The sequence below is a fragment of the Gymnoscopelus microlampas genome (genome assembly GCF_963454915.1).
Source record: "Gymnoscopelus microlampas genome assembly, chromosome: 15".
NCBI classification, from domain to species: domain Eukaryota; kingdom Metazoa; phylum Chordata; class Actinopteri; order Myctophiformes; family Myctophidae; genus Gymnoscopelus; species Gymnoscopelus microlampas.
The window spans coordinates 44,406,417-44,434,345 of NC_139952.1; the positions used below are offsets into that span (position 1 = coordinate 44,406,417).

The following is a 27,929-nucleotide window of genomic DNA, read 5'->3' on the forward strand; positions in this document are numbered from 1 at the left end:
TGTGCCAAGAGGTGGCATCGTTTGCCAGTGGTGGAAAAAGTACTAAAATTCTTTTTACTTAAGTAAAAGTACCAATATTGCAATATAGAAATACTCTGTAACAAGTAAAAGTCCACAATTCAACATTGACTTGAGTAAAAGTACAAAAGTATTGGCATCAAAATGTATTTAAAAGTACCAAAAGTAAAAGTACTAAAATGTTAGAAAATAGCAGATCTACAAGCTGAGCTTGTAGATCGGCTATTTTCAAATAGCCCAGGTGTAAAACAGGGCTAAAGTGGTTAATGTATGTTTTATAATGTAATAATTTATATCTGCAGAGTAACTAGTAACAAACGTTTTCAAATAATTATAGTGGAGCAAAAGTACTGTACAATGTTTGCCTCTGAGATGTAGTGGATTTTTTTTGTGTAAGGAGCAGCAGCATTGTGGCGTATATAAGTGTGCCAAAGCGGCGTTCCGGTTGGAGAGGGACTTATTTACAGGCGATTAGGGGCATTTGGCCCGGTGTCAGTCAGTCTCACCAGGGCTGTGGGACAGACGGACAGAATTCTTCTCCTCTGCGAGACCATGAGACCGCTTGGCTCCGTCACTGCGAGCAGCGATGCCAGGTCCGCTTATTTATAAGCGGCTCTGAGCTTGTTTTTTTCTGTAAAGAGGCTGGTAAATATTGGTAGTGGTGGGTTGCGGGTTTTTTGGGCTTGTTTCTAAAGTGTTGTTGCTTATTTAGGATTGCTTTCCTAAATGTTGTTTAAACCAGTGGTTCTCAACCATTTTCATGTCAAGGACCTCCAAATGAACATGCGTTTGTCCACGTATTCCCCGTCTGAAAATATTTTGTGCCAGCAGATTTTGTTTGTTGAAAATAGCAGATCGACAAGCTCAGAACGCGCCACGATGCGACGCGTTCTGAGCTTGTAGATCTGCTATTTTCTGATAGCCGATGTACGGTACAGTATATAGGCTTAAAGTGCTCACGTAGTCACTTCTTTTGGGCTTGTTTTTTATAGACCTGGTTGCTTATAACTCTCGCAAAATTTGGCAACACTGACTGTGAGAGCCAATGCACACATGCCTAATATGGACACACACACACTGAGCCCTGTGGACCGACTCTCAGGGCTCATCCATGTATACTGTATAGGATACAGTATATACAGTGAAATAATCGGTGATAATGTCACTCTGATAATGCACAAGTGGAACCAAATGGACTCTTGCGGTTCCATTTGGTTCCTCTTGTACATTATCAGAGTTACACATGGATAACACTGAGGATTTCACTGTTTACGGCTGCTACTTCTCCTGTGTAAATATTTGTTAAAAAGTGCAATAATGTACATACATATCATTAATATTCATATCATAATGCCCCTTCCATAGCCTATATTGTTTCAACAGTTCTTATCCTCTATGTGTCATCTATACAGTAAACAATGTGCAATAATGCACATGATATCATCCATATTCATTTGCAACTTCCATAACCTACTTTGTTTCTACTTTTATTTACTTCTATTCGTCATCTATGTCAAACAAGAGTGCAATAATATTTATTCATTCATATATTCATCCATTACTAATGGATTCGGTGCATTTGTCAATATTGTTTTGACCCATTAAGACCTGGAACTGTGTCATTTTTAGATTGAGCTAAAAAGCATTATTTTACACTTTGGGCTATTCAAAAATAGCAGATATACAAGCTCATAGCGCGGCACCGAGTGCCGCGCTACGAGCTTGTAGATCTGCTATTTTTGAAAATTCGTGAAAATGTGTGCAAATCTTTGAATATATACATTTTTAAAGCGAACATTTTTAACTAAAATCTTTGCTTCTGGGGGGTCCCTGTAACAAAATATTTTGATGGGGGTCCACGGCCAAATACATATAATTTTGGGGGTCCTTATCCCCCTTGAAGATTGAGCACCACTGATATAGAAACAAACGTTTTTCAGAAAACTGTTGAGATTTAGGAGACATGTAGAATCGGCTTCAGGTCTCAATGTGTTAATCGTCTATTTTTATCCGTCTATATTGTCCTGTGTAAATGTCCACTGCAGTGAACACAGAGTGAAATTCCTTCCTATTTGATGAATGAAATCATTCTGATTGTGATGATTCCCTGATACAGTAGCACATCATTTGGTAATGGCTACCGCTCCAATGACTAAAACATGATCATCATGCCCCCACCCAGCCAGGATTTTGAACCCTGCATCCTCCCATGTGGGAGACAAAACATCTAACCACTCTTTCAAGAGTACTTTTACTCCACTACAATTATTTGAAAACTTTAGATACCAGCTACTTTGTAGATTTTGATTATTATTACAAAACATACAGTAACCACTTCAGCCCTGTATACATTTCAGCCATTTGAAAATAGCCGATCTACAAGCTCACAATGCATTGTGAGCTTGTAGATCTGCTATTTTCAAAAATATTTTTACACATTTGAAACATTTGAAAACTTTTGAAATGCGACCTTCTGCAAAATGAGTACTTATACTTTTGGTACTTTAAGTACATTTTGATATCAATACTTTTGTACTTTTACTCAAGTAAATTTTGAACTCAGGACTTTTACTTGTAACAGAGTATTCCTATATTGCAGTATTGATACTTTTACTTAAGTAACGTGTGAGTACTTTTTTCCACCACTGACAGTAATAGGTTGTGTTCTGTCTCAGATAAACAGCCTGTCACCATAATGGCCTACAGGAGCTCCGCCCCCTGCCCTGTGGGCCCTCCCCTTGACATTTATGCCCTGACCTGTCCTGACCTGTCCTGTCCTGTCCTGTCCTGTGTGACCTGTTTTTGCCTTGTTGTTGTGACCTTGCCTGGACCCCCTGGAACCCCTATAAGGACCCCTGGAGGTCCCCGGACCCCAGTTTGAGAACTACTGATTTAGTGGGTCTCAGTGTATGGTTGAGTTGCCTGTTCACTTTGTGACTTAGTTTCAGTCAGTGTGTGTGTAGGCTGCACTATAGCCTTCCTGCTTTCGTGTATAGAGGGGCGGGTTTAAAATCAGCACGGAGAAAATGTGCCTGATCCCATTGGTTCACCGATCTGTCCGTCAGCCCCCGCCCCGTCAACACAACATTACGAGCGACGCCCACTGCACCATGGTTGGTTGGGGAATGAAATACTTCGTATACCGGGTACACCGACGCGCTGGTCCAGGCTTTTATTTTTTAGCAAAACTAAACAATAAAAGCCTGAAGATCGAGGCTAGTGTATGAGTGCCTTAGCTGCCGTTTTATTGCCCCATGAGGTGTACCTCTGTTGTACATGTTTAAGTACAGTTTTGTCTCAACATCAATTATTGGTTTCCTGTGTGTTTCTGTGCTTGGGTCCTTTTACAGTACATGCTCCTGAGCCTTATCGTGACAAGTATCAATACTGCAATGTAGAAATACTTTGTTTCAAGTAAGTAAGTCCGGTAAACGTACGAAAGTATTGCTATCAAAATGTACTTAGAGTACCAAAAGTAGAAAGTACTCATTATGCAGGATGTCCCATTTCAGTTTTCAAATATATAAAATGTCTAAAAATCTTTTGAAAATAGCAGATCTGCAAGCTCACAATGCGTCACATCGCGACCCATCGTGAGCTTGTAGATCGGCTATTTTCAAATGCCGGTAATGTATATAGGGCTGAAGTGGGTAATGTATGTTCTGTAATATAATAATCTACAAAGCATCTAGTAACTAAAGTTTTCAAATAATTGTAGTGGAGTAAAAGTACAATATTTGCCTCGGACCTCATACTGTACTCCCACTAAAGTGTGATTACAGATTACAAGCGTCCAATATTTTTATAGAGTACAAATCCTCAATGTTAATCATTAACTCATAGTGCTCTGATTAACTCTGATAATGGAAGCGAAAGGACTCGTAACTGAGTATATTATGGTGTGTATATATATATATATATATAAATATATATCTACTGTAACTGACTACTGCACTCTGCATTCACTGTGCCTGGCCTGCATTCCATGCTGTTAATGCCTCAGCTATTCTCTCTGTGAGACTCTCTCAGACGCACGCGGCCACCTGATACGTCTCCCAGGAATGTGGGCCAGGTGACATGATGTATTGTTGTGGGAGGTCAGAGTCCGTGCGCTGGTGACACGTCTTGCCTTATTGCCTCTCGCCCATACTTGACCTAGTGAGACTGTCTGAGGCGGTTAAAACATAAAATAGGGGAGAAGTTGACATTCCAGCTGTGCGTGTGCAAAAAAAATTGCCAACAAGATCACAACGCGTCACATCGCGATGCGTTGTGAGCTTGTAGATCTGCGATTTTCAAACATTTGAGTACTTTTACTTTTGGTATATTTTGATGCCAATACTTTTGTACTTTTACCGAAGTGCATTTTTAAGTCCGGACTTTTACTTGTAACAGAGTATTTCTATATTGCTTAATTGATACTTTTACTTGAGTAAAGAATGTGAGTACTTTTTGTGTGTGTGTGTGTGTGCGTGTGTGTGTGTGTGTGTGTGTGTGTGTGTGTGTGTGTGTGTGTGTGTGTGTGTGTGTGTGTGTGTGTGTGTGTGTGTGTGTGTGTGTGTGTGTGTGCGCGCGTACGCGTGCATCAGAAATGTATAATTGTTCTGTCTCCTTTAACAATAATCGTATTGGTGCTGTCAATGCACTGAATGGGACATTATCAGATTTAATCAGACTATTGATTGGTCTGAGTAGGTGAGATACTGACCTACCCACATTTAATCAGACCATTGATTGGTGAGATACTGACTTACAGAGTAGGTGTTTTGTATAAAGTGTAGCTTTGGACCGTGCCGTCTCAAGCGTACTAGAGCAGGGGTCTTCAACGTTTTCAGGGCCAAGGACCCCCTAGCTGATAGAGAGATGAAGCAGGGACCCCCTACTCTATATTGTATAAAATTGTTTCAGATTAAAGTTTTTTTACTTAGTCTGCTATTTTTTCCCTCTACACCTAGTCTCTTTGCCAAAAATAGCCGATCTACAAGCTCTCAACGCCTCGCAGCGCGAGGCGTTGAGAGCTTGTAGATCTGCTATTTTCGGCTAATGTTCCCCTCAGAAAAATAATTTTAGGGTTCAAGTGGTAAATGTAAAAAAACCATCACACAAAGGTTTGGCGGACCCCCTATAGTAACTCTGAGCTACACAAGCGAGCAAGTTGCCGTGCCAAACGTTGCGACGTTCACTTGAGCCGACTCCGAGTTATGTACTGATAGGCACGGAATCGTAAATCATCTTTGGGGACTGAGCCCCGCCGGTAGGTCAGTATCTCACCAATCAATAGTCTGATTAAAGGTGATAATGTCCCATTGAGTGCATTGAGATGAGTCTTTCTTGGGGGTGCTGATGGCAGAGGGGTTAAGGTGGTCTGGCTCATGGGGGCTGATAAGGACAGAGAGGTGAGATAAGCTCTCTCTGATTGGTTGAGCATCCCTTGGGAAAATAGGGCAGCTGGACCAAAAATCATCTCAAACTGAAGCCGTATCTTATCGTTCCGTATAACATGGCATCCGGTGCGGGTGCAGACAGCAGCTTTTCTCATAGGCTGTGTGAAAACATTACGTTTGTCGGTATGTGACAGCCTGCCCTCAGTAGGATAGATAGCTGAGCTGGGAGATCATCTCTATTTGTTATTGTTATCATATTTCCCTTCAGGCGTGGGGAGAAGGATCAGTAATTAACCGCAGTTTATGAGCCGACACTGAGCTTACAGAGAGACGACAGACAGGCAGACAGACAGACAGACAGACAGACAGAAAGTGAAAGAGTGAGAGAGCAAAACTGTGTGTGTGCATGTGGCTGCGCGCGTGCGTGCGCACGTGCATGTGTGTGCGTGTGTGTGTGTGATTTATGAATGAGCTGAGTAGGGCTGTGATCTTGCTCCTGGTACAGGTATGGACACGCTGATGGAAGTGTGTGTGTGTGTGTGTGTGTGTGTGTGTGTGTGTGTGTGTGTGTGTGTGTGTGTGTTACATATGGTGGAATGTGGGTTGATGAGGGTAGAAATGTGTTCCGAACAGGAAACGCTTTGTAGTGCGAGGAAGAGACGGCTCTTTATTATCCCCCCCCCCCCACACACACACACACACACACACACACACACACACACACACACACACACACACACACACACACACACACACACACACACACACCTCATTCCATCACTCTATCCCTCCCTCCATCCGTCTGATGTTTTGGTTCCGTCTTATATAATCTGTCTGCACCGTATGTAAACATAGACAGAGGAGATACAGCATCACATACCGACATACAACAGCACACACGCACGCACACACACACACACACACACACACACACACACACACACACACACACACACACACACACACACACACACACACACATCAATGCCCCGATAATTAACCCAAAAATGTCTCTGATCAGACCCTCTCTTGTTGTGTGACGAACAGGTTTTCCTTTAACCACTCATAAGGTAGCACGTTGCCCTGGCCTTGACGACCTTGCAGGCTTATGCAAAGGTAAAAAATGCAGTGTTGATTTTGACAGCAAACGTTGATTTAGTTTGAGTCGTAGTCTTTTCAGTCATCTGAAATGTTTTAGTTTTTGTCTATAGTTATAGTTGACTAAATCTACAGTTGATTTTGTCGACAAAAATGTAAATAGCCGATCGTTAAAAGCCGATTGTTAAAAGTAAAAGTCCGGTATTCAAAATGTACTTGAGTAAAAGTACAAAAGTATTCGCATTCAAATATACTGAAGTAAAAAATGCGAGTACTCTTTCCACCACTGAAAACAGCCACACAAAAAACCAAGACCCGGTCCGAGTTCTCACCTGCAGAGAAACACCCTCTTTTTATCTTCACCAACCCTCTCCTAAACCACCCAACAACACACACACATCCACCTCTCCTTACCCACACCCACCCCCCGCCCCCCACCTAAACCACCCAACAACACACACACAGATCCCCACCGCAGATGTCTCATAGCACACCCAGAAAGAGGGTTCCCTTCTCTGGTTAAAATGCTTCAAATCTCACACTGATTCCAGACAGATAAGCTGATTTATTCCAGTGCCTTTTCAACACTGAATGAAAAGTATATAATTATGCATTAATTATACCAAAAATTCCACCACAATTCCACAATGTGGTCTTATTTTGATTAAAAGTCTGATGAAAGGTGATGATAAGGTGATGACATTATTTTCCCAGGACTGTGTCATATGAATTTTGGAAACATAAAAATGATGAACTGCGGGAAATTATTAAATCATTTACAAACCAAATGCTGGTTTGTTTTAAAACATGGAACACAGCATTCTGCATCTGAATCTGCTACAATATAACTTTTTCTTTTTAACGTACAGTACTAATATAGTATGTGAAAAATGCCAAGACAGTAAGCAAGGATCTCCTTGTATGAATCCCAAATTGTGAAGCTTTCTCTGTGCCTTCTATTAGGACTCTAAGACCTGCAAAACTCAACACAGGGCTAAGTATTGTTGTCTGATACCCAGTCAAACACATCCCACTGTGAAAAACAGGAGTTTCTTCCATCATGGAGGATACAGTGGGCATTCAATGCATTCTATGAAGCACCTCTGTTAGTCTAAAGCATTTCCTGTCGAGGTTCTTACAGTACCAACCTGGATCTCATTCATGTTCATGATGGCTCTAGACGGCCTCTGTGTGCCCAGACGATAACGGATGCCATCGTCTAGTGTCATCCCATAGAACTGACTGTAGTTAGCTGCCCTCCACCTGGGAGGGGAGGGGAGAGGAGAGGTATATGTAAGTAGGTGTTGTAAAGAGCTTTAGGTAGGTGTCAGGGTGTGTTGAAATACATTTGAGTATTGTACGCTGGACGGCCAGTGAAAGTGATAGGGAAGAGTGTGTGTGTGTGTGTGTGTGTGTGTGTGTGTGTGTGTGTGTGTGTGTGTGTGTGTGTGTGTGTGTGTGTGTGTGTGTGTGTGTGTGTGTGTGTGTGTGTGTGTGTGTGTGTGTGTGTGTGTGTGTGTGTGTGTGTGTGTGTGTGTGTGTGTGTGTGTGTGCGTGCGTGCGTGCGTGCGTGCGTGCGTGTATAAATGGCTGTGATAGCTGTGTACGTGAGAGGAACAGAGAAGAGTTACCCATAGCTTCCTCTGTTGACAGCTTGAATCATGTCGCTCTCCATTAGGCAGGCGTACTGGTCACACTCCCATCGCCCTGTGGTTCCACATGTACTGTAGATGGAGAGAGAGAGAGAGAGAGAGCGAGAGAGAAAACAGACAGAGAGAGAGATAGGGGGAGAGGAAAGAAGGTTCACGTTAAAGTTGATGAATGTTCACGTCTCAGAGTAATGTAACGGCATGTCAGAGAAACAGTAATAGAGGGAATTTCCTTGTTAATGCAAAAATGTTTCGATGTCAAACACATAACAGAAGTGTCGTCTCGGGAAGAGGAGAACAACAAAGCGATGCAAGGCTGTGGAATTCCCCCCGAGGAGGAAATAAAACCGACAGAATAACGGCTGGCAAGGAGGACGGAGAGAGAGAAAGGCAGAGCGGGGGGGGGGGGGGGTGAACGAGGAAAAGGGAGAAAGAATGAGAAGTGAAGGGGAGTACATCAGGCCATTTAAGGATGAGGAATGCTAAATACTGTCCATTTTTAGAGCTCTACAAATTAAGGAGTCAAGGATCTGATGTAGGAGATAAGTGAGCAGGATATTAATGATGACGTTTGAGATGTTTGACTTGGACGCGTTGCAAAATATAGAGAATTCGCTCATTGTGATGATGATGAGGCACTGTGGTAAGGGGGGGAGGGGGGGGGGGTCTAAAAAAATGAACATTTATATGCAACCCAATGGCCAAAGAAGAAACGTTGACATTGTACGTTTCTGATTTTGGTTGGATCTCAACATTGCAAGACAGGTGCACCATCAGCCGTGGTCTTGAGCCCTGTGCCACGAGCCCTGTGCCGCGAGCCCTGCGCCGCGAGCCCTGCGCCGCGAGCCCTGCGCCGCGAGCCCTGCGGCGCGAGCCCTGCGGCGCGAGCCCTGCGGCGCGAGCCCTGCGCCGCGAGCCCTGCGCCATGAGGTGCTAACCGAGCGGCGAGGCTTTCGGCGAGCGAGGGTTCGCAATATGCACCGAGTGGCGTGAAGCCTGCCGCTGCCAACTCGGGGCAGTTCGAGTTGCATTAACCCATTAAGACCGGGAACGCATCTGTGTGTCATTTTCAGATTTCTTTGGCTATTCAAAAAATAGCAGATATACAAGCTCATAGCGCGGCACAGAGTGCCGTGCTATGAGCTTATAGATCAGCAATTTTTTTTTAATCGTTGGGCAAATCTTTGAATATATATATATATATATTTTTAAGCTAACATTTGTAACTCAAATCTTTGCTTCTAGGGGGTCCCTGGAACAAAACATTTTACAAATGTTCGCTTTAAAATATATTATATTCAAAGATTTGCACACATTTTCACGATTTTTCAAAAATAGCAGATCTACAAGCTCATAGCGTGGCACAATGAGCTTGTAGATCTGCTATGTTTTAATAGCCAAAGAAATCTTAAAATGACACATGATGCGTTCCTGGATTTAATGTGTTAATGCATGGAGTGTATACTGGCAGTAAGAAATGTGCCGCAGATGAGATTAGACACAGACCAGCCTGATCGCCAGAGAATTAGTATACATTGCACGGATTTGTGCACGTCATTCCGTGCATAGTCGCCTAGAAACCCCCAAATTCCGTGCATATGTACGGGGAGTCCCACGGTGGGCGTAACCAGTCGCAACCCGGAAAAAACAGGAAGTAGAGCAGTCCCCACAACAAAATTTACGATTCTGTGCCTATCGGTACGTAACTCAAACGCCGCTGAGTAGGCTCAAGGGAATGTCGCTATGTTCAGGACGGCAACTCGCGCGCTTTAGCGCGCTCGGTGGTCCTTCACAAAGCGACAATTCCCTTGAGACTGCGCGGCTCCGAAATGGTTTAGTCACAATGGGGGAGATGCGAGGCGGCTATGCACGGAATTTGTGGTTTTCCAGTAGTCTATGCACGGATTTTGAGAAACGCTGAAAAACGTTCAATGAGAACGTTTCCTCTGGCGATCGGGTTGCACAGACAGACAGACAGACAGACAGACAGACCCTCTTCTAGGCGGCCTGCCTCCTACAGAGCCACTCCATAAAAATTAAAAACACGTATTTTATTGGAAACACACCGTAACGTTGGGCGAGCACGCTAGAGGTCAACTGTGCAGAGCGGAGATCCTGTCCCACAGGATTTACCCAAAAATAATGCACAGAGCATCCAGGAGGTCACATTCTCCTTTGGTCACAGTCAGTGGATGGGATGTACAATACACATAATCATTGCCAAGTTACATTCCTCCATGCATGGGGATTCCTCTGGTCACATGCCAATGTACTTTACTATGTACTCCCAGTCCGTCCATGCTGACCGGATCCTCCATACACACGCAGGCACGCACACACACACACGCATGTACGCACACGCAAACACGCATGCACACACACATGCGCATGTGCGCGCACACAATGTATTTGTATTTATATCCCCATGGGGAATTTATGTTAAAAATGCAATATTTAACCCTAACTACACACTTTTAGTAATTGTAAGCATAGCTCTGAAAAGCTTTCTTAGCCATGAAAATGACATTGTCCCTGTGGGAGCCAAATGTGCACGAGAGTGGGTTATTGGTTGTGATTGATGTAGGCACCGCATTGGCACCTTGGTGGTGGGAGGGTCGCTGTGTGGGTGGCCTCAGCGTCTATAAATAATGGCATTCACCTGCTCACTCTAAGGCTGATTTGACCATGGAGGCGGGGTGAGCTGGGAGAGTTATATCTTGTAGACCACTTTTGTTACTTGCTCACTGTTTAAGTTATTTGGTGCACATATTTATTACATATTTATTTATTGGAAATTGTAATAATTGGTGACTCAGTAAACATTTTAAACTTGAGCATTTGTTTGGACCTGAATCTTTTAATGGGCGTCATACAGTGTTAAATCTCCCATAGGCTTAGTCTGCCGGGTGATCTTTCATTGGGATTGTTATCAGCCGCAACAGTCCCCAAAAGGTCTTTACTGTCTTTACTGTCTTTACTGTCTTTGCGGGGACTTTTGGTCCCCATATGGATAGTAATACAAGTACCCATGCTGGCATGCACACACTCACACCAAGGGGCTAGCATCCGGATTGTAAATTGAGGCTAAATAGGAAGTGTGACAGGTCATATGAATGGCCTATAGTCTCGCTGTTTCACCCCTGCTGGTGTCAGAAGCAATGAGGCTCTATTAAGCGGATGGGTTTTTAGCCTAACTTTACACTTGATTGTATTACCTTAATAAACATCCTACTATAATTCTAGTAACCGTCTTGAGTAGGTGAGTAGGTGAAGCTACCCGGTTCTCCTCAGTGGCTGGACCAATTGCTCTGATTTTGCACACAGCCATTGACCATTACCATCTGAACTTAACTGTGAAGCCCGTTTTTCACTTTCATCAAATCTCAGCTTCTTATTAGCGCTTTTGTGTCAAAAAATGTCGCCATGGTTACAGGGCTGCCCAGCTATGGGACGAACTTCCTCCCGGGTTGCCAGATCATGTGCGCATATCCCCCCACGGATGCGTCGACCGGGTATGGTCTAGTTGTCATAAATACTATATGCTTCCAGTCGCTAGTTTAAAGTCTTCTTTCAATCACCATGATAGGCGTATGGAAAATTATGGTCCCATTTGTTTTTAAGTTAATGATAAAGTAGGGTATGTTTCTAGCGTTTCTACTGGTTCTAGCGAGTGAAATTTCCGATCGCATTTCGGACCGGATATTAATCAGATATAGAAAGATGGCGGACTTGAAATCGCTGCAAAATAGGCTGTAGAAACCAATGGCGTGACACTGTCCATAATATTTCACGTTCTATGGCTCACACGCACACACACACACACCCCTCCATCATCCTGCGGTCCTGGCAGAGAGCCAGACCCATGACCGCCTTGCCCCAGGGCGCTCCCGCCCGATGCCTCTGATTGGAGGAAACGGACGGTGACCTCTGACCCTCTCTCCCCTCCCCTCAGGAGGTGCACAGGCAACGGCATGTCCAGATCAGAACACAGTGATGGTGCCTACGAGCCACAGCCCCTCTTCACATGGGCTGAAATTCCAAAACCTAAAACTTTCCAGAAAACACTAAGTTCTGTCATGATGATGTTTTGTTCACATTCTATTATATATATATATTCAGGGGTGCACATAACTTTTTCGGTCTGGTACGCAGAAGAGCACCTGGACATGTGACTTGGTGCGCATGGCGCCCGTCCCGTTTTGTCAACGGGGGGGGGGGGGGGGGGGGTAGCCCGGACAGTTTTGTCAACGGGGGGGGGGGGGGGGGGTTCAGCACGGTGCCCACTGGACAGTTTTGTCAACGGGGGGGGGGGGGGGAAAAAAAGGACGCTCTGCTTCTAAATTCCGCCTATTTTCGCCGTTTTTTTTTCTCACGCTGTTAGATAAAGCCCCCAAGGTTGGTGCCCTCTGCTGCTGCGCTAATTTTATCCGCCAGATTGGGACGTTCACGGCATATTTTGCACCATTACGGTGCGTTCATCATCGGTGACGAGTGCCTCTAACAGCCGCTGCTGCACGCAGCCAGCGAGGCAATGCGAGGCGACGGCCGCGACGCGAGTCATATCTCTCCCCCTGTACCGAATGGCTGTACATGGGGCCGACGGGTGCTTTAGAGTGATTGTGTGAGTGTGGCTTCAGGAAGTAAATTCCTAGCCTCGATCTCCAGGCTTTTATTTTTTAGTTTTGCTAAAAAATAAAAGCTTGGAGATTCCTGTCCCAGCTGTTGGTGCGCAAAAGCGCCTCGCGTCGCCTGATGTGGTGCGCATTTTTTATTTTGGGTGCGCATGCGCACCTGCGCACCAGTTATGTGCACCCCTGTATATATTCCCTTGTCCATTGATGGGAATTTACTGGTCTTCTCTCTTGTGTCTGATTGGGATCTGTACCAATGTAGAAATGCAACAATCTCTCTTGGTATAGTAGTATACAGAAGTGGTGTCCAGGGACCTCTCAGGGTTCCTTGAGGGTGTTCCAAATGGACCCTTACAGGTCTGTAACTCTGAGAGTGTACAAATGGACCCTTAACTCATTCACTGCCAAGGACGTAATGGACGTGGTTTACGTCGTGGCGGTGATTTCTGATTTCTGTTGTGTTGTGTTGTGTTGTGTTGTGTGTGTGTGTGTGTGTGTGTGTGTGTGTGTGTGTGTGTGTGTGTGTGTGTGTGTGTGTGTGTGTGTGTGTGTGTGTGTGTGTGTGTGTGTGTGTTAACTTAGGACTCCCTCTCTAATAGGGAAAGTGTGACAGAGCATGTGAAATATGGCCTCCCACCAACACTCTCACTGCCTTCATATTTCACTCCCTCTCTCACCCTCTGCCCTTTGACTCCGTGACACCAGCGAGCGTGTCCGCGTGTTTGTCTCTGTCCAACATTCAAGCCCGTGTGAGTGAGTGCATATTTGGCTCTTCAACGCATATTTGGCTCACAATGTGTCGCAATGCGAGGCGTTGTGAGCTTGCAGATCTGCTATTTTCAAAGGATATTTATACATTTGAAAACTAGTGAAATGGGACATTCTGCATAATGAGTGCTTTTGCTTTTGGTACATTAAGTACATTTTGATACCAATACTTTTGTACTTTTACTCAAGTAAATTAAAAATTCCGGACTTTTACTTGTAACAGAGTATTTCTACATTTCAGTATTGATGCTTTTACTTTAAAAATGTGAGTACTTTTCCCACCACTGTACACACACGTGCGCACACACACACGCACACGCACGCACGCGCGCAGTCGCGCACACACACAATCTCCTATTGTATCGTGTGGTCGTGACATGCCGACCGCACACGCTCAGCGGAGAGAGTAGCTCATGTTTATGAGGTGGATATGGCTGTTTACACCACACATAGCTAATGACATCAACCATACATCAACAGTCTCCTCTAACAATGAACTGGCACGTTATAAGACAGGCTCGCCTTTCACAATGCCGTGCTCACGGACGTGTCGCCTTTTGCTTGCCAAAGGGTTTGCAAATAGCTGAGCAGTTGGCACCTAATAAAAAAAGACTAACTCTTCATCTTCTACATAGAAGGACGGTGACATACTGGTATCTATGTCTAGTTTGGAGCCACAAAGCGACGCACAGAGTCACAGAGAGGCCTCCACTTTTGGCCCCGCCTGAGCTGCATAGTGCACCAGATGCAGCAGGACCAGTGGTGCAAAGTAACTAAATACATGCACTTCAAGTACTGTACTTAAGTACAAATTTGAGGATTTTCTTTTCTTTACTGGAGTATTTCCCCTTTTCGATACTTTTACTTCTACTCCACCACATCTCAGAGGCAAATATTGTACAATTATTCGAAAACTTTAGTTACTTTTTAAAACAAAACATGCATTAACCACTTCAGCCCTATGCCTACAATAGGCTATTTGAAAATAGCCGATCTACAAGCTTGTAGATCTGCTATTTTACATTACATTATACATTTGGAGACTTGTGAAATGGGACATTCTGCAAAATGAGAACTTTTACTTTCAGTACTTAAGTATATTTGAATGCAGATACTTTTGTACTTTTAATCAAGTAAATTTTGAATTCCGGACTTTTACTTGTGACAGAGTATTTCTATAATGTGGTATTGGTACTTTTACTTACAGTAAGTACAGTACAAAATGTGAGTACTTTTTCCACCACTGAGTAGGACTCTTGCCAAATGTACCAGGAGACAGTATAGTGTAGGTGCTTCAGGCAGTGAGATATAGCTAAGTGTAAAGCAAGAGGCGCCATATTGGAGATCCGTGGGATGAGATGGTTATCAGCACGCCAACAAGATCTCATTGAGTGAGAGATGGCAGGCAGCTGTCAGCCAGACAAAAGACTGCCAGGCTTATCACAGCCGCATCCTCTCACACAGACAGCCGGGGAAGTAAACAAAACATACACAAACACTTAATGCACGCATTTATGATTATAACCAATCGTTAACGACACCACAAGTGCATGGGTTAGATATCAATGGGCATAGCCTTCTGCTCGAGACGTTTCCCAGGGCATATTTCTTCTGTCCGAAAGCGTAACCAGCTTGGCTGAAGAAACTGATGGCGATCGTAATTGTCTCCACCAGGCCGAAAGGCATGGCCGAGACGGATCTGTTTGTTTTTTTTCATTTTCCATCCTGATTGGCTAAGAGTGACATCTAAAGTTTGCAGGAGTGGCCCGTTTTGAACAAAATGCCTCAAATCATGAATGCAGTGTCTGATGTGAAACTTTGCAAGCACATTCACACTACGTTGAGGAACAAATGCCACCCTTTTCACATTGTGAATATATTACTCCTACAATTACTATATTACTCCTACAAATTTTGTCCAAACATCACGGAAATCGGTACCCATTATCTCTATAGTCAAGTGATCAAGACAGATCCGTCTGATTTTTCATATTCCATCCTGATTGGCGAATTCCGAACATTGCTGGCCCACAATAACCTACCTGACCTGGCGGAGACCTGTGCTCCGAGGAGCACATTTTCTAGTTTATATACTGAAACTGGTTTTAGCTGCAACATGTTGTCCATGTCGATTGCACGCTGCCCGTTGTGCTGTATAGCCTAGGCTTCTCTCTGGCTGAAATCAGTGAGGTCAGCCAAGACACGTGGGAGGAAAAGATAAGAAGCAGTAACGGGGGCCGAACCCACCAGCTACCGGGAGGCTCTGGAGGGAGAGGAGAGGAGAGGCTCTGGAGGGAGAGGAGAGGAGAGGGAGCTGCCTCTCGTTTCATTACGGAAGCACTGCTTCCCCACCCAGCAGCCCCCGTACTGAGAGAGACTGAGGACTGTGAGTGTCAGAATAGCACACACACGCACACACGCACACGCACACAACACACACACACAACACACACACACACACACACACACACGCACACGCACACGCACACAACACGCACACACGCACACAACACACACACACACACACACACACACACACACACACACACACGGGACATTAGAGAATAACTATGAGTGAGTGTCTTGTTTTGGACTATTGCACGGAACAAAAGTCCCCACAAAAATAGTAACACTTTTGTTCTGTCGTGAGCTTGTAGATCTGCTATTTTCAAACATTTTAGTACTTTTACTTTTGGGTACTTTAAGTATATTTTGATGCCAATACTTTTGTACTTTAACATTTTGAACACAGGCCTTTTACTTGTAACAGTTGTATTTTTATATTGTGGTATTGCTACTTTTACTTAAGTAACATATCTGAGCACTTCTTCCACCACTGTTTCTGGTCCCCATTGAGAGAAGGGTGTAGCTAATGTTTGTCTACAAGATTCAGGTTGGGGTCATGGGCTTTGAATCAGGCATTTAGGGGCTGGTTTTAGTTGTTGTCTAGTTGTTTCGGGATATCACTGCACATTTGCACATACGTACAATCTGCATTTAACCTGTCGTGTCCAGATTAAGATAAAGATAAGATAAAGTAGCCTTCTTCATTTAAAATAGCTTTCGACGTGCCCATGAAGACAGACCAGAGCCCGTGCATGGTGCTGGTGGCTCATTTGTTTGACAGCGGGAGGTGGAGCGGTGTTCCCGATGTCCCAGAACACTGCAGGCTATTTATACCATGCAGGGACTGTGTGTTTGCTTAACCTCCACGGGTCTCTGTCTTCAAGGAGACGCGCCGGGAGGGGAGAGCGACCACAGGACGGGCCGTTTATCACTCTATGACTGACGGCCCCCGTATCTGTGTCCCTCATCAGCCGGCCGGGGTCAGGCCTAATTGAGCGGCGCTGATCGGAGGAGTCATGCTTCAGGGCTATCGTCGTCGTCAGATTGACAAGACTACAGAGATCCAGATAGAAGGGATCCACTCAGCAGCAGCAGACTAATGCAGATGGATCGCGGCGGCGACCAGCGGAGGTCGAAGGGGTTTCAGCTTCGGACGTGCCAAGACAAACAACCAGCGAGCTTATAGCGGTAGCATGAAAATAAATATTGTAAGGATGTACGAATGAGATTTAGAGTCAACACTCGCCTACGTGCCTGTGTGTTTACACACGCGCGTGCATGTGCGCGCGCACGCAAGCACGCGCACACACACACACACACACACAAGCGCACATACACACACACACACACACACACACACACACACACACACACACACACACACACACACACACACACACACACACACACACACACACACACACACACACACACACACACACACACACACACACACACCCACACACACACACTCAGAGTGGTGGAAAAAGTACTCAAATGTTTTACTTAAAGTAAAAGTATCAACACTGCCATGTAGAAGTACTCTGTTACAAGTAAAAGTCCGGAATTCAAAATTGAATTGAGTAAAAGTACAAAAGTATTGGTATCAAAGTGTACTTAAAGCACCAAAAGTAAAAGTACTAACATGTCTTAAAATAGCAGATGATCAAGCTCACAACGCGTCTGTAGGCTATTTTCAAATAGTCTACAGTAGGTATAGAATAGGGCTAAAGTGGGTAATGTTTTATATGCAATCATTTATATTTGTAAAAGTACAATATTTGTCTTTGAGGTGTAGTGGAGTAGAAGTAAAACTATAGACAATTGGAAATAATCCAGTAAAGTAAAAGGACCTCAAAATTTGACTTAAGTACAGTACTTGAGTAAATGTAATTAGTTACTTCACACCACTGCACACACACGCAGACACAATCACATACTGTACGTACGCACTCATACAGTACACACACACACACACACACACACACACACACACACACACACACACACACACACACACACGTGCTAGGGGTGCACGGGGGAAAGCCACACAAACACACGGCCAAAATGTCAGGGGAGTGAGAAACAGTTTTGGAGGACAGGTGTGGAATGCAACTTCCTCTCTCCCAGGATTTCATTCATTCAGCTGACTTCCTCTCACTCCCTCCATCCACTTCCTCTCACTATAGTCTCTGTGGGACTACTACAGGAATACCCCCGTTATCTTCATCTTTGCCACCTCTGTCCTGAAAATAATGGACAACAGCCATTATCACCCCCCCTCCCCCTCCCCCACTGCCCTCAGAGTCTCAGAGAGATAGGCTACACAAGGCACTCTGCTGCTCGGTGTGTCAGCCAATCAAATGTACTGTATTTAGACACGGCGTCACCCTCAGGTCAGAAACCAAGTGGCTATCTGCGGACGTATGATATACATTCATTTCAGTTCACTTTAAAGGTATAGTTCACCCAAAACATTACTTATTTTCTATCAAAATCAGAGTCACAAAGTGACCTACCGGAAATACACCCGTCATCAAATTATTGGCTCAGGAATGCGTCAAAAACAAAATAATCTCCACAAATCCAAGGCTTCATGGGGTGTGTAATTGATAGAAAATAGATCATTTTTTGGGTGAACTATTCCTTTAACCCTGTGAAAATGACCCTTTACAACAACGAAATCCAGAGTGTTCATTTAACTCTGTGTATAAAATTAACCTATAAAACTGGTCAATGTTTACACTTTGAGTCACATTTTGTGTACAGGCGCCAGAGAGTCTATTTTGAGCAGCGTAACCTTTGCAACTTTTGTAACCACAGTTTGGAAGCCCGGGAGACTCGCATTGTGCTCCCATTCGGCTGAGGGTTAGCCAGTAATGTTTTTACTAAGACATGGTACAGTGTTGATTTTGTCGACTGACAGTATGAAGAAAAATGTTCGTCAACTCCATTTTTTCACAGAAAAAAACCCCCTAAAAACTAAGACCAAATATATTGACAAAATCAAGTGTAGATTTTTTTTTAAATAGACAAAAACAAACATTTCAGATGACTAAAATATGACTAAAACTATATCAAAATTTGCTGTCAAAATGAACACTGACATGGACACAGTTGGTGAGGACGGCTCCGTGTCACTCGCCTCGGAAAAAAACGAGCAGCACAAAATGAGTCCAGAGACACAAACCAGACCCTGTCTCCTCACTTCCTGACGAGCGGTAATCGTCCCTTCCAAGAGACGACTATAAAGCATCGTTCTCACCTAGGAGCAATATCTAGAAACATCCCAACTGACTTCATCAAAATGTCCAAATCTAGGGAATGGTCGTATTTACTGGTCCCTGGCGGAGGGGAAATGAAGGGTTTGAGCTGTCAGGGTTTATATGTCTTGCTCAGGGACACTTCGACGTGTAGACTGGGAGAGCCGAGGGTCGAACGGATGGCCTTCCGCTTCCCTATCTTTTTTTCCACCGGGTGCCAATTGCCTAAACTGTAATCCTGGGCGCTACTCTCCCTCTGCCAGCCTGAGGAGAGTCCCAAACTGAGCTCATGCTTCCTTCAATGCATGAGGAGTGAGCAGGCTGCTTCTTATCACCTGACAGGCGGGGACTTTCCCCGGTAGGACGTAGCGCGTGGAAGGAACACGTTATTCCCGGGGGAGGTGATATAGAGACCAGGATTACTGCATGTTTTTGTGAGGTTACCTACCCTAGGGGACACGGGGAGAACATGCAAACTCCACACAGAAAGGCCCTTTGGCCAACCCCACCTAGGGTATGGGCACTGATGACGTGGAGGAGAGAACATGCCCCCAGCGCCCACAGCGTCCCCGGCGGGAATCAAACCCAGGACCTTTTAGCTGTGAGGCGACAGCGCTACCGACTGCGCCGCAAAATTAATCAAAAGTCATCCAAAATTGTGTTTTTGCGCTGCACTTTATTATGTAATCGTGCAACTTGACACTTGATGCATCTTATTTGCTCGGCGGTTGCACCTTGCCCTCGTGTCTCACCATCACACAAGGGTTAATAACCAGAACATTGTGCAAGCCACCTGATCTCTCCACATCCATCGATGCAGCGGTTGGTGAAATTAGCTCTGGACACACAGACGCGCTCCCTCTTATAGACGGCGTCGTAAAAACATCATCGATAATCGTGATTACGTTATTATTAAGCAAAATAACCGGGTTGATCCTTTAAGCCATATTTGTGTTGCTGCCCTCTCTCTCATCATCGCTGAACATTCAGATCAAGCCCCGCCCCTCCTCCTTCCACAGCCAAGTTATTCATGGCTATGAGGGTAATATTATTCTCAGGGGCTCCAGGGATAGAGTTAATCCACTGTGATCACGGTCCTAAGACCTACGCAAACACTGTGTCTGGCAAAAACCAGCCTGGCACTTTTTCATTTTCTCAACCTCCCCCTGCTCTGTGTGTGTGTGTGTGTGTGTGTGTGTGTGTGTGTGTGTGTGTGTGTGTGTGTGTGTGTGTGTGTGTGTGTGTGTGTGTGTGTGTGTGTGTGTGTGTGTGTGTGTGTGTGTGTGTGTGTGTGTGTGTGTGTGTGTGTGTGTGTGTGTGTGTGTGTGTGTGTGTGTGTGTGTGTGTGTGTGTGTGCGTGTGTGACACATAGCTGTAAAGGATAAACAGACGGTAGCTGGGAGGAGGAGAAGAGTCAGGGGAGTTCTGAGGAATGTGTCTACCGTCACAGAGGTACCATACCATACTGTACATACTGTAACACCACCCACATACTGTACATACTGTAACACCTCCCACATACTGTACATACTGTAACACCACCCACCATGCTTACTGTGCAATACTGTAACACCACCACCCACCCACCCAGAGTCGTTAAAGGGATAGTTCACCCCCAAAATAACCTTTTTTCTATGGATTTAGTCAGCCCATGGAGACTTGAATGCACTTTTTCATATTGAATTCTGGACGCACAGGTGATTGTTTCATGCAATCAATTCCCAACATATTGTTTCGGGGTTTCGCTGGTTTCAGTTCATTCAACCTCCTCTTGTGTGTTGGCTAGTGAGGCGCGTCCTAGCGAGACACGACAGAATAGGGTTCATTTGGTGCCGGCCTGCCCGTGCATAGTCGCATACTGGTTCTTATCAGTGTGACGTCGTCTGTTAAGGGGTCTATTCCAGACAATAATTTGATGACTGGCAGCCGTTCCGGTATAGGAGACACAAAGAGTCTTTCCTACCGGAACCGCTGCCCACCGGTCCGCTGGTCATCAAATGATTGGCTTAGGAATGCGACAAAAACAAAAAAATATCCATGAATTCAAGTCTCCATGGGGTGACTAATCGATAGGAAAAAAAGTATTTTTTTGGGGTGAACTATCCCTTTAATGTAAAACAACAGGGGTTGGGTTTACAAGCCAAACTGGAATGTTGTTATAGGGGCAGGTGCGAGCACACGTATGTGCGTGTGTGTGTGCGTGTTTGTGTGCGTGCGTGCATGTGTTTATGTGTGTGTGTGTGCATGTGTTTATGTGTGTGTGCGTGCATGTGTTTATGTGTGCATGTGTTTAAGACAGGTCAAAGTGGAATTTTGTGGGTGTGCGTGCAACCGTGCACGTGCCCAAGCCCCTGCCTAAATGAACTGATGGCCAATCACAAAGGTTATGTCGCCAGCAGTCCAAAGAACACACTCGTTAGTCAAATGAAAAGACATAAGACAAGGAGACGAGAGAGAGAGAGAAAGAGAGAGAGAGAGAGAGGATGGCGACAGCTTCTGATGCAGACATCAGGATAGCAGGACGTGGAGACAGATGGGTGACATACCAAAGGTTGCAGTTGTCTCTGAACGTCTGTCCTGAAAAGAACTGCTGTCCGTTTCTGTCACAAGTACCTGAAGGGAAGACAAGAAGGGCAAGTTAATAACCAGCCCGGAAAAAAACTGGTTGCACTGTTCGTGCGTGCGTGTGCTGCACACACACACACACACACACACACACACACACACACACACACACACACACACACACACACACACACACACACACACACACACACACACACACACACACACACACACACATAAACGCCCCAAGGCAACATAATACACAAGCTTTCTTTTCAATGTATTGTCCCTCTCTTCCTCTCTCTCTCTCTCTCCCTCTCTTCTCCTCTTTGTCTGCCTCTCCAAGACACTCAAACCCTCCGTGTACCAACACACGCTGGCCTGACGCCTCCCCCCACCACACCCCACCTGTAACCTGCTTTATATGGGTGCCGCTGGAAGTGTGTCTCTGTATGTGTGTGTGTTTGCTGCACTGTCTGTTGATGGTGTGGTTTGTCCGTGTGTGCATTCAGTGTGCAACAGTGTTGATTTTGACGACTATGACGAAAAATGTTCGTCGCCTACCTTTTTTCACTGACGAAAAAACAACATAAAAACTGAGCTACGATGACTAAAACTAAGACTAACTATATTGACAATTTCTTCAACAAATAAAAACTAGACAAACAATGTTAGGGGGGCACTATAGAAGAGATCTAGTAGGACTAAAAGACAAGTGATTTTATGTTTCGTTGCGCGTGGGTGGGTCTAAAAATTACAGATCTACAAGCTCACAACGCGTGAATGTGAGCTGGTAGATCGGCTATTTTCAGCATGCAACCAAGTGTAAAATCAGCCATTACGACGCCATCAAGACACCGCCAAAATACATTTGATCTTATGATATTTAGTCGATTAAAACTAGACTAAAACTAAAACAAAATTTGCTGTCAAAATCAACACTGGTGCAGAATCCGTGCGGTAAGTCAGTGATTATCAAAGTTTTTTTTAATTTCAAGGACCCAGCTTGATATGCGTTTGGCCACGAGTCACAACCCCCCCATTTGATACAATCTTTTATGTCCGGGACCCCAATCTACTGTACAGTGTAAAATCCTCAGTGTTAATTTGATCCGTTTGACTCTCAACTACAGTATCGGTATCGTTTAGCTTGGGGACCCCCTGGAACGAACCTCAAGGGCCCCTGTGGGTCCCCAGACCCCCACATAGAGAGCTAGTGTTGTATAGTGGACTGTGATCTCCAGTATAATCCACCAGGCTGGCTTCTGTTCTAACGTAATTGTTTGGATGTCTAAAAAAAAAAAAAAAAAGAAACACTATGTCATTGTACATGTGGGTAAAATTCTATGAATTGCTACATGTAATAATTTTGGATTAACTTGCTGGTAGGTTAACCGACTTGGTTGAGCTGAGTAATTAATTAGTTTCACTGGGAGATTTGTTTTTAGGGTTCCTGGGAGTCATGGATGTATTAATATTATTGTTGTACTGATTTGTATGTTTGTTTTTGCAGAGATGTGAAATTTTTAATCTGCCCCTTGGCCAATTCCCACTTGTAAAAGAGACTCTGTCTCAATGTGTTTTACTGGTTAAATAAAGGTTAAATAAAAAAAAATAAAAAAAACGTCCCGGGGGCCCACGTCACTCCCTTAACCGGCTTACCTACTGCTTTGTGGCCTCCACCGAGACCCAGGGCTTCATGGGGCCCATGGCATGGGTGGGCCTGTGCCGGGTGGGGGGGGGGGCCGTGCTGGGGGGGCCCCCACAAAGCTGGCCCTGTCCCCCCATGCTCCCACACAAAATCATACAGCCCTGTGCTCTTTTTGTTACACTAAACATTACATCATAATCAAAATTAATTAAATGTGACCACGTGGGGTAAGAATTTAATTTCCTTAGTGTTTTTTCCCCCCTTTTTTGTCCCCGCCCCGTGCGCGCGTGTCACGGGTTTTGGGTGGATTTTGATACTTTTGTTCCGTTTTTTGGTTACTTTATTTCAGTTTTAGGGTTAGGGTTAGGTTAGGGTTATGTTATTTAATTCTTATTTTTGCCTGATTTTTTTTTATTTATTATCAAAAAAAATATTATAAATATGTAAATCAATTATTTATTTATTTTTTGCTAAATCGATTGGGTGGGCCAGCTTTCTATGTGGGTGGGCCGCGCCGCGCTGCGCCCCTGGGTCCGGGCCTCCTCACCGTGCTTTTAACCACTTGAACCAAAGCGTTCCATATTCTGGGGGGAGCATTAGCCAAAATATAGCAGATCTACAAGGTCACTCAATGTGTGACTTTGTAGATACGCTATTTTTGGCAGAGATTTGGTCTGGAAAAAAGTACAGCGACAACTCGGGTCCAGTTTTACTAAGACTAGAGGGTTTAAGTGGATAAGGGATAATCGGCTATTTTCAAATGGACGAAATGTATATAGAGCTGAAGTGGTTAATGTATGTTTTGTAATAATAATAAAAATCTTCAAAGTAAAAAGTTTTCAAATAATTGTTGTGGATTAAAAGTATAATATTTCCCTCTGAGATGTAGTGGAGTAGAAGTTAAAGAACTGCACATTGGAAATACTCCAGTAAAGTAAAAACAAAATACCTCAAAATGTAGGCTACTTAGAATTTTAAAGTAAATGTACTTAGTTACTTTACACCACTGGTCACTATAAAATGTTATTAGGTGCTAAGTGTCACTGTGTTTCTGCCTACACCTCCAGGTCCAGGAATGTCATTATACTTTATAATGTCCAGAGAGGGATTGGAAAGAGCAACGTTTGGTTTGATGATGTGGTCAGTGCACTAATGGGTTAAGCCTCAGCACAGAGCAGAGCCCTGTGGTATGTGGCCGATAACAATCTGCCTTTTAAACCACGCTTGAATATGGATTGTGTAAACTGTTTTGATTTACCCAGCGACACTCTGACACTGCGGTGGATACGGGATATTAATATTTACAAGAAAAGGGCGTTCTCCGAACCAACTCCACCCGGGATTGAGGGCATAGTACGTACATACGCTGACTGACTGGGAATTATGAATTATAAAGACTTATACATGTGTTTCCAGGCTTGCGGTGCGTAGAGGGAGAGGCCTTGTACTGTAGGAGACGGCGCAGCTTGATTTACGGCCATAATATATGTCTCAATCTGTCAGACACCAATTTTCCCCATCATAGCTGTCTCAGCCTCTGGAGGATGGCTCTGTTTCATGATAAACTACCAGTCTGTGACCAGACAAAAAAATAAATAACTCAAACCGACAAGGAAGGAACCTAAAACAAACGTGTCAAAGTAGGTACTGTATCCACCTGTTTCCTAGGCTTATGTTTTCCACTTCCTGTCGGATTTCATTGGATATCATTAGTCATCTGACCGGTTTCATTGGATTTCATTGGATCCAAAAGACACAGTGAAAAGCCTAGGAAACAGGTGGATAAAAAGGGTTTGCTCTATACAATCAATGACATCACAAGTCCGCCTCCTCCACATGTTCAACCCTCATATAGTTCACGATTTGATGACTTTTACGGCGTGGCTCTGTGTTTCTGTCTGTCTGTCTGTCTTGTCTTGTCTGTGTGTGTCTGTGTCAGTGTCTTTGTCTTTTTTCTCCTTTCTTTCTGCTTTTTTTGGTGTAACTTTGTTTTTATTTTGTTCATTTCAGACATTTAACCACTTAAACCTTCAATACTTAGTAAACCTGACCTTTGGCTCTGTACTTGGTTCGCTCCTTTTTCCCTCTAGATCAAACCTCTGTGCCGAAATAAATAGCCGATCTACAAGCTCACAAGAGGCTAGGTTTCAAGTGGTTATTGTAAAAAAAAAGTTCCCATCGCACAAAGATTTGGCGGCCCCCCTGTAGTAACTCTGAGGACCGCGTAAGGGTCCCGGGCCCCCTGTTGAAGACCCCCGACCTACAGTATCAATTAAAGTAAAAAACAGCAGCAACATAACTTGTATGTCAAACTTATATGTCAAACTTCTATCTGTGTCTTAGTGAGTTGGCGTGTGTGACTGTGTGTGTGGGCGTAGGCTTGGCTCCATGCAGATTCCAGCGTGGCACACCTGTTACAGGTTCCCTCGTCTCTCTCACCTGCCTGCCATCAACTCATCAACCTCCACAGTATTTAAACCCTGCTCTTCTTTCCTCTTGGAACGCTTATCAGCCCTGTGTTGTGGTGACGCTCCAGCTAAGGAATAGTCTCTCTCCTAATGCTGCAGTTTTGTGTGATTTTTGCGAGCTTGTTTGTGTTGCTGTGTGTTTTTGGCCCCTGTGCCACAGTACCTCACTTCACCTGCTCTGCTTCGCTCCCACTTGCCTCAGCTTGCTCCAAGCGACGCACACCCACTATAATATACTACTGTTTAAAAAAATAGCAAATATACAAGCTCATAGCGTGGCTATGTGCTTGTAGATCTGCTTTTTTGTAATACCTATTTGATTAAAAAAAAAAAGCCACATTGTCTAATATAAGAAAGCGGACACAATTGTGAAAATAGCCGATCTACAACCTCACAACGCCTCCCGTTGCGAGTCGTTGTGCGCTTGTATCTGCTATTTTCACAATATTTATCTGTGGAACCGAGTCAAACAAAATGTAATGTCTCAACTCTTACAATGCCAAGTGCTTGACAGGGTGGGGGTTCACAGTTCAAATATGATTATTCTGGGGAGTCCCCAGTTCAAATATGATTATTTTGGGGAGTTCCCAGTTCAAATATGATTATTTTGGGGAGTCCCCAGTTCAAATATGATTATTTTGGGGAGTCCCCAGTTCAAATATGATAATTTTGGGGAGTCCCCAGTTCAAATATGATAATTTTGGGGAGTCCCCAGTTCGAATATGATTATTTTGTGGGGTCCCCAGTTCAAATATGATTATTTCTGGAGGTCACGGCCTGAAAAGGTTGTGGTGAACCACTGTTCTAAGAAGTAATTTCCTGCACAACAAAGCAGGAGAGAGACAAAATGACCTGCTGGTATTGTAAAGAAAAAGGTCAACTCTTTCCCCTTTTTGAAGTGCGTGCGTGCACGTGCATGCATGCGTGTGCAAAAAGCGTGTACGGCAGTGCAAGTGCATACATGTCCCACACTGCATGGCCCGCCACCTCTGTTGTCTACGGCAGCACATACCTGTTGTGACCTCTCTCCTGCCACACCGCTGACTCTCTCCCCCCTCGTTCACATAGCCTGCATTCTTTTGCCTGACCTCCATTCATCCCTCTTCTACCCCCCCCCCCCCTCCTCCCTCCATTGCTCTGTCTGAGGCTTATAAGACATCTACTGTTCTCTCTCCGCTCCGTTCTCAGGTAGGACTGCTGCTACTGCTGGCACATTTTACACCTCTGCACACACACAGTCAAATCAGTGGCGTCCCTTTAAGGTTAAGGTTAATTTTTGCCCTCCCAATCTTACCGTGTAGGGACAACGTACCGTTGTCGTATTGTGAGCTTGTAGATCTGCTATTTTCAAAAGATTGTGAATACATTTGAAAACTTGAAATGGGACATTCTGTATAATGACTACTTTTACTTTTGGTACTTAAAGTACATTTTTATGCCAATACGTTTGTACTTTTACTCAAGTACATTATTCATTCCGGACTTTTACTTGTAGTTGGGACTTAGTTGCAGCGCTATAAATCAGGCATAATCTTTACTATCTGCATAAGTTGTGGGAAGCCCATAGTCCATTCCACAAGCTAATCATTTTCTTAGCTGAGATCCCACTGAGAGTGTTCTCTCATAAGAACATTCATTGCTGGGTTTGAAACACAGTGAGAGTCTCTGTGTGTAAAAAAAAAAAAAACCTGACTTGTGATTGCAATTCAGTGTTGGGTCCCATGCAGCATGGCCTGTGTCTGTGGCACGCTGCTGACCTGTCTGTGGGAGACTGTCCTTTAGGGGGACGATGGTGACCTGAGTGGAGCTTAATCCTGTGTGACAGACCTGGCCCACACACACTCAGCACAACATTAGCACACGCATGAACAGTGGCACAGACATGTAGGCACACACACGCACTGACACACGCGCACACACACACACACACACACACACACGCACTGACACACGCACTGACACACGCGCACACACGCACACACACACACACACACACACACACACACACACACACACACACACACACACACACACACACACACACACACACACACACACACACACACACACACACACACACACACACAC

The 27,929-nt window shown here is 44.5% G+C and overlaps 1 protein-coding gene across 1 annotated transcript in view; it reads right to left on the reverse strand.

Annotated features, from left to right (window-relative positions):
* tinagl1 (tubulointerstitial nephritis antigen-like 1) overlaps window positions 1-27,929 on the reverse strand; it is a 63,320-nt gene that overhangs the window by 21,958 nt on the left and 13,433 nt on the right. Inside the window, exons 3-5 of the mRNA XM_084081025.1 lie at window positions 21,704-21,770; window positions 8,132-8,224; window positions 7,649-7,763 (exon numbers count right to left, since the gene is read on the reverse strand). Coding sequence (XP_083937151.1) covers window positions 7,649-7,763; window positions 8,132-8,224; window positions 21,704-21,770 — 275 coding nt within the window. The remainder of the gene's footprint in view (window positions 1-7,648; window positions 7,764-8,131; window positions 8,225-21,703; window positions 21,771-27,929) is intronic.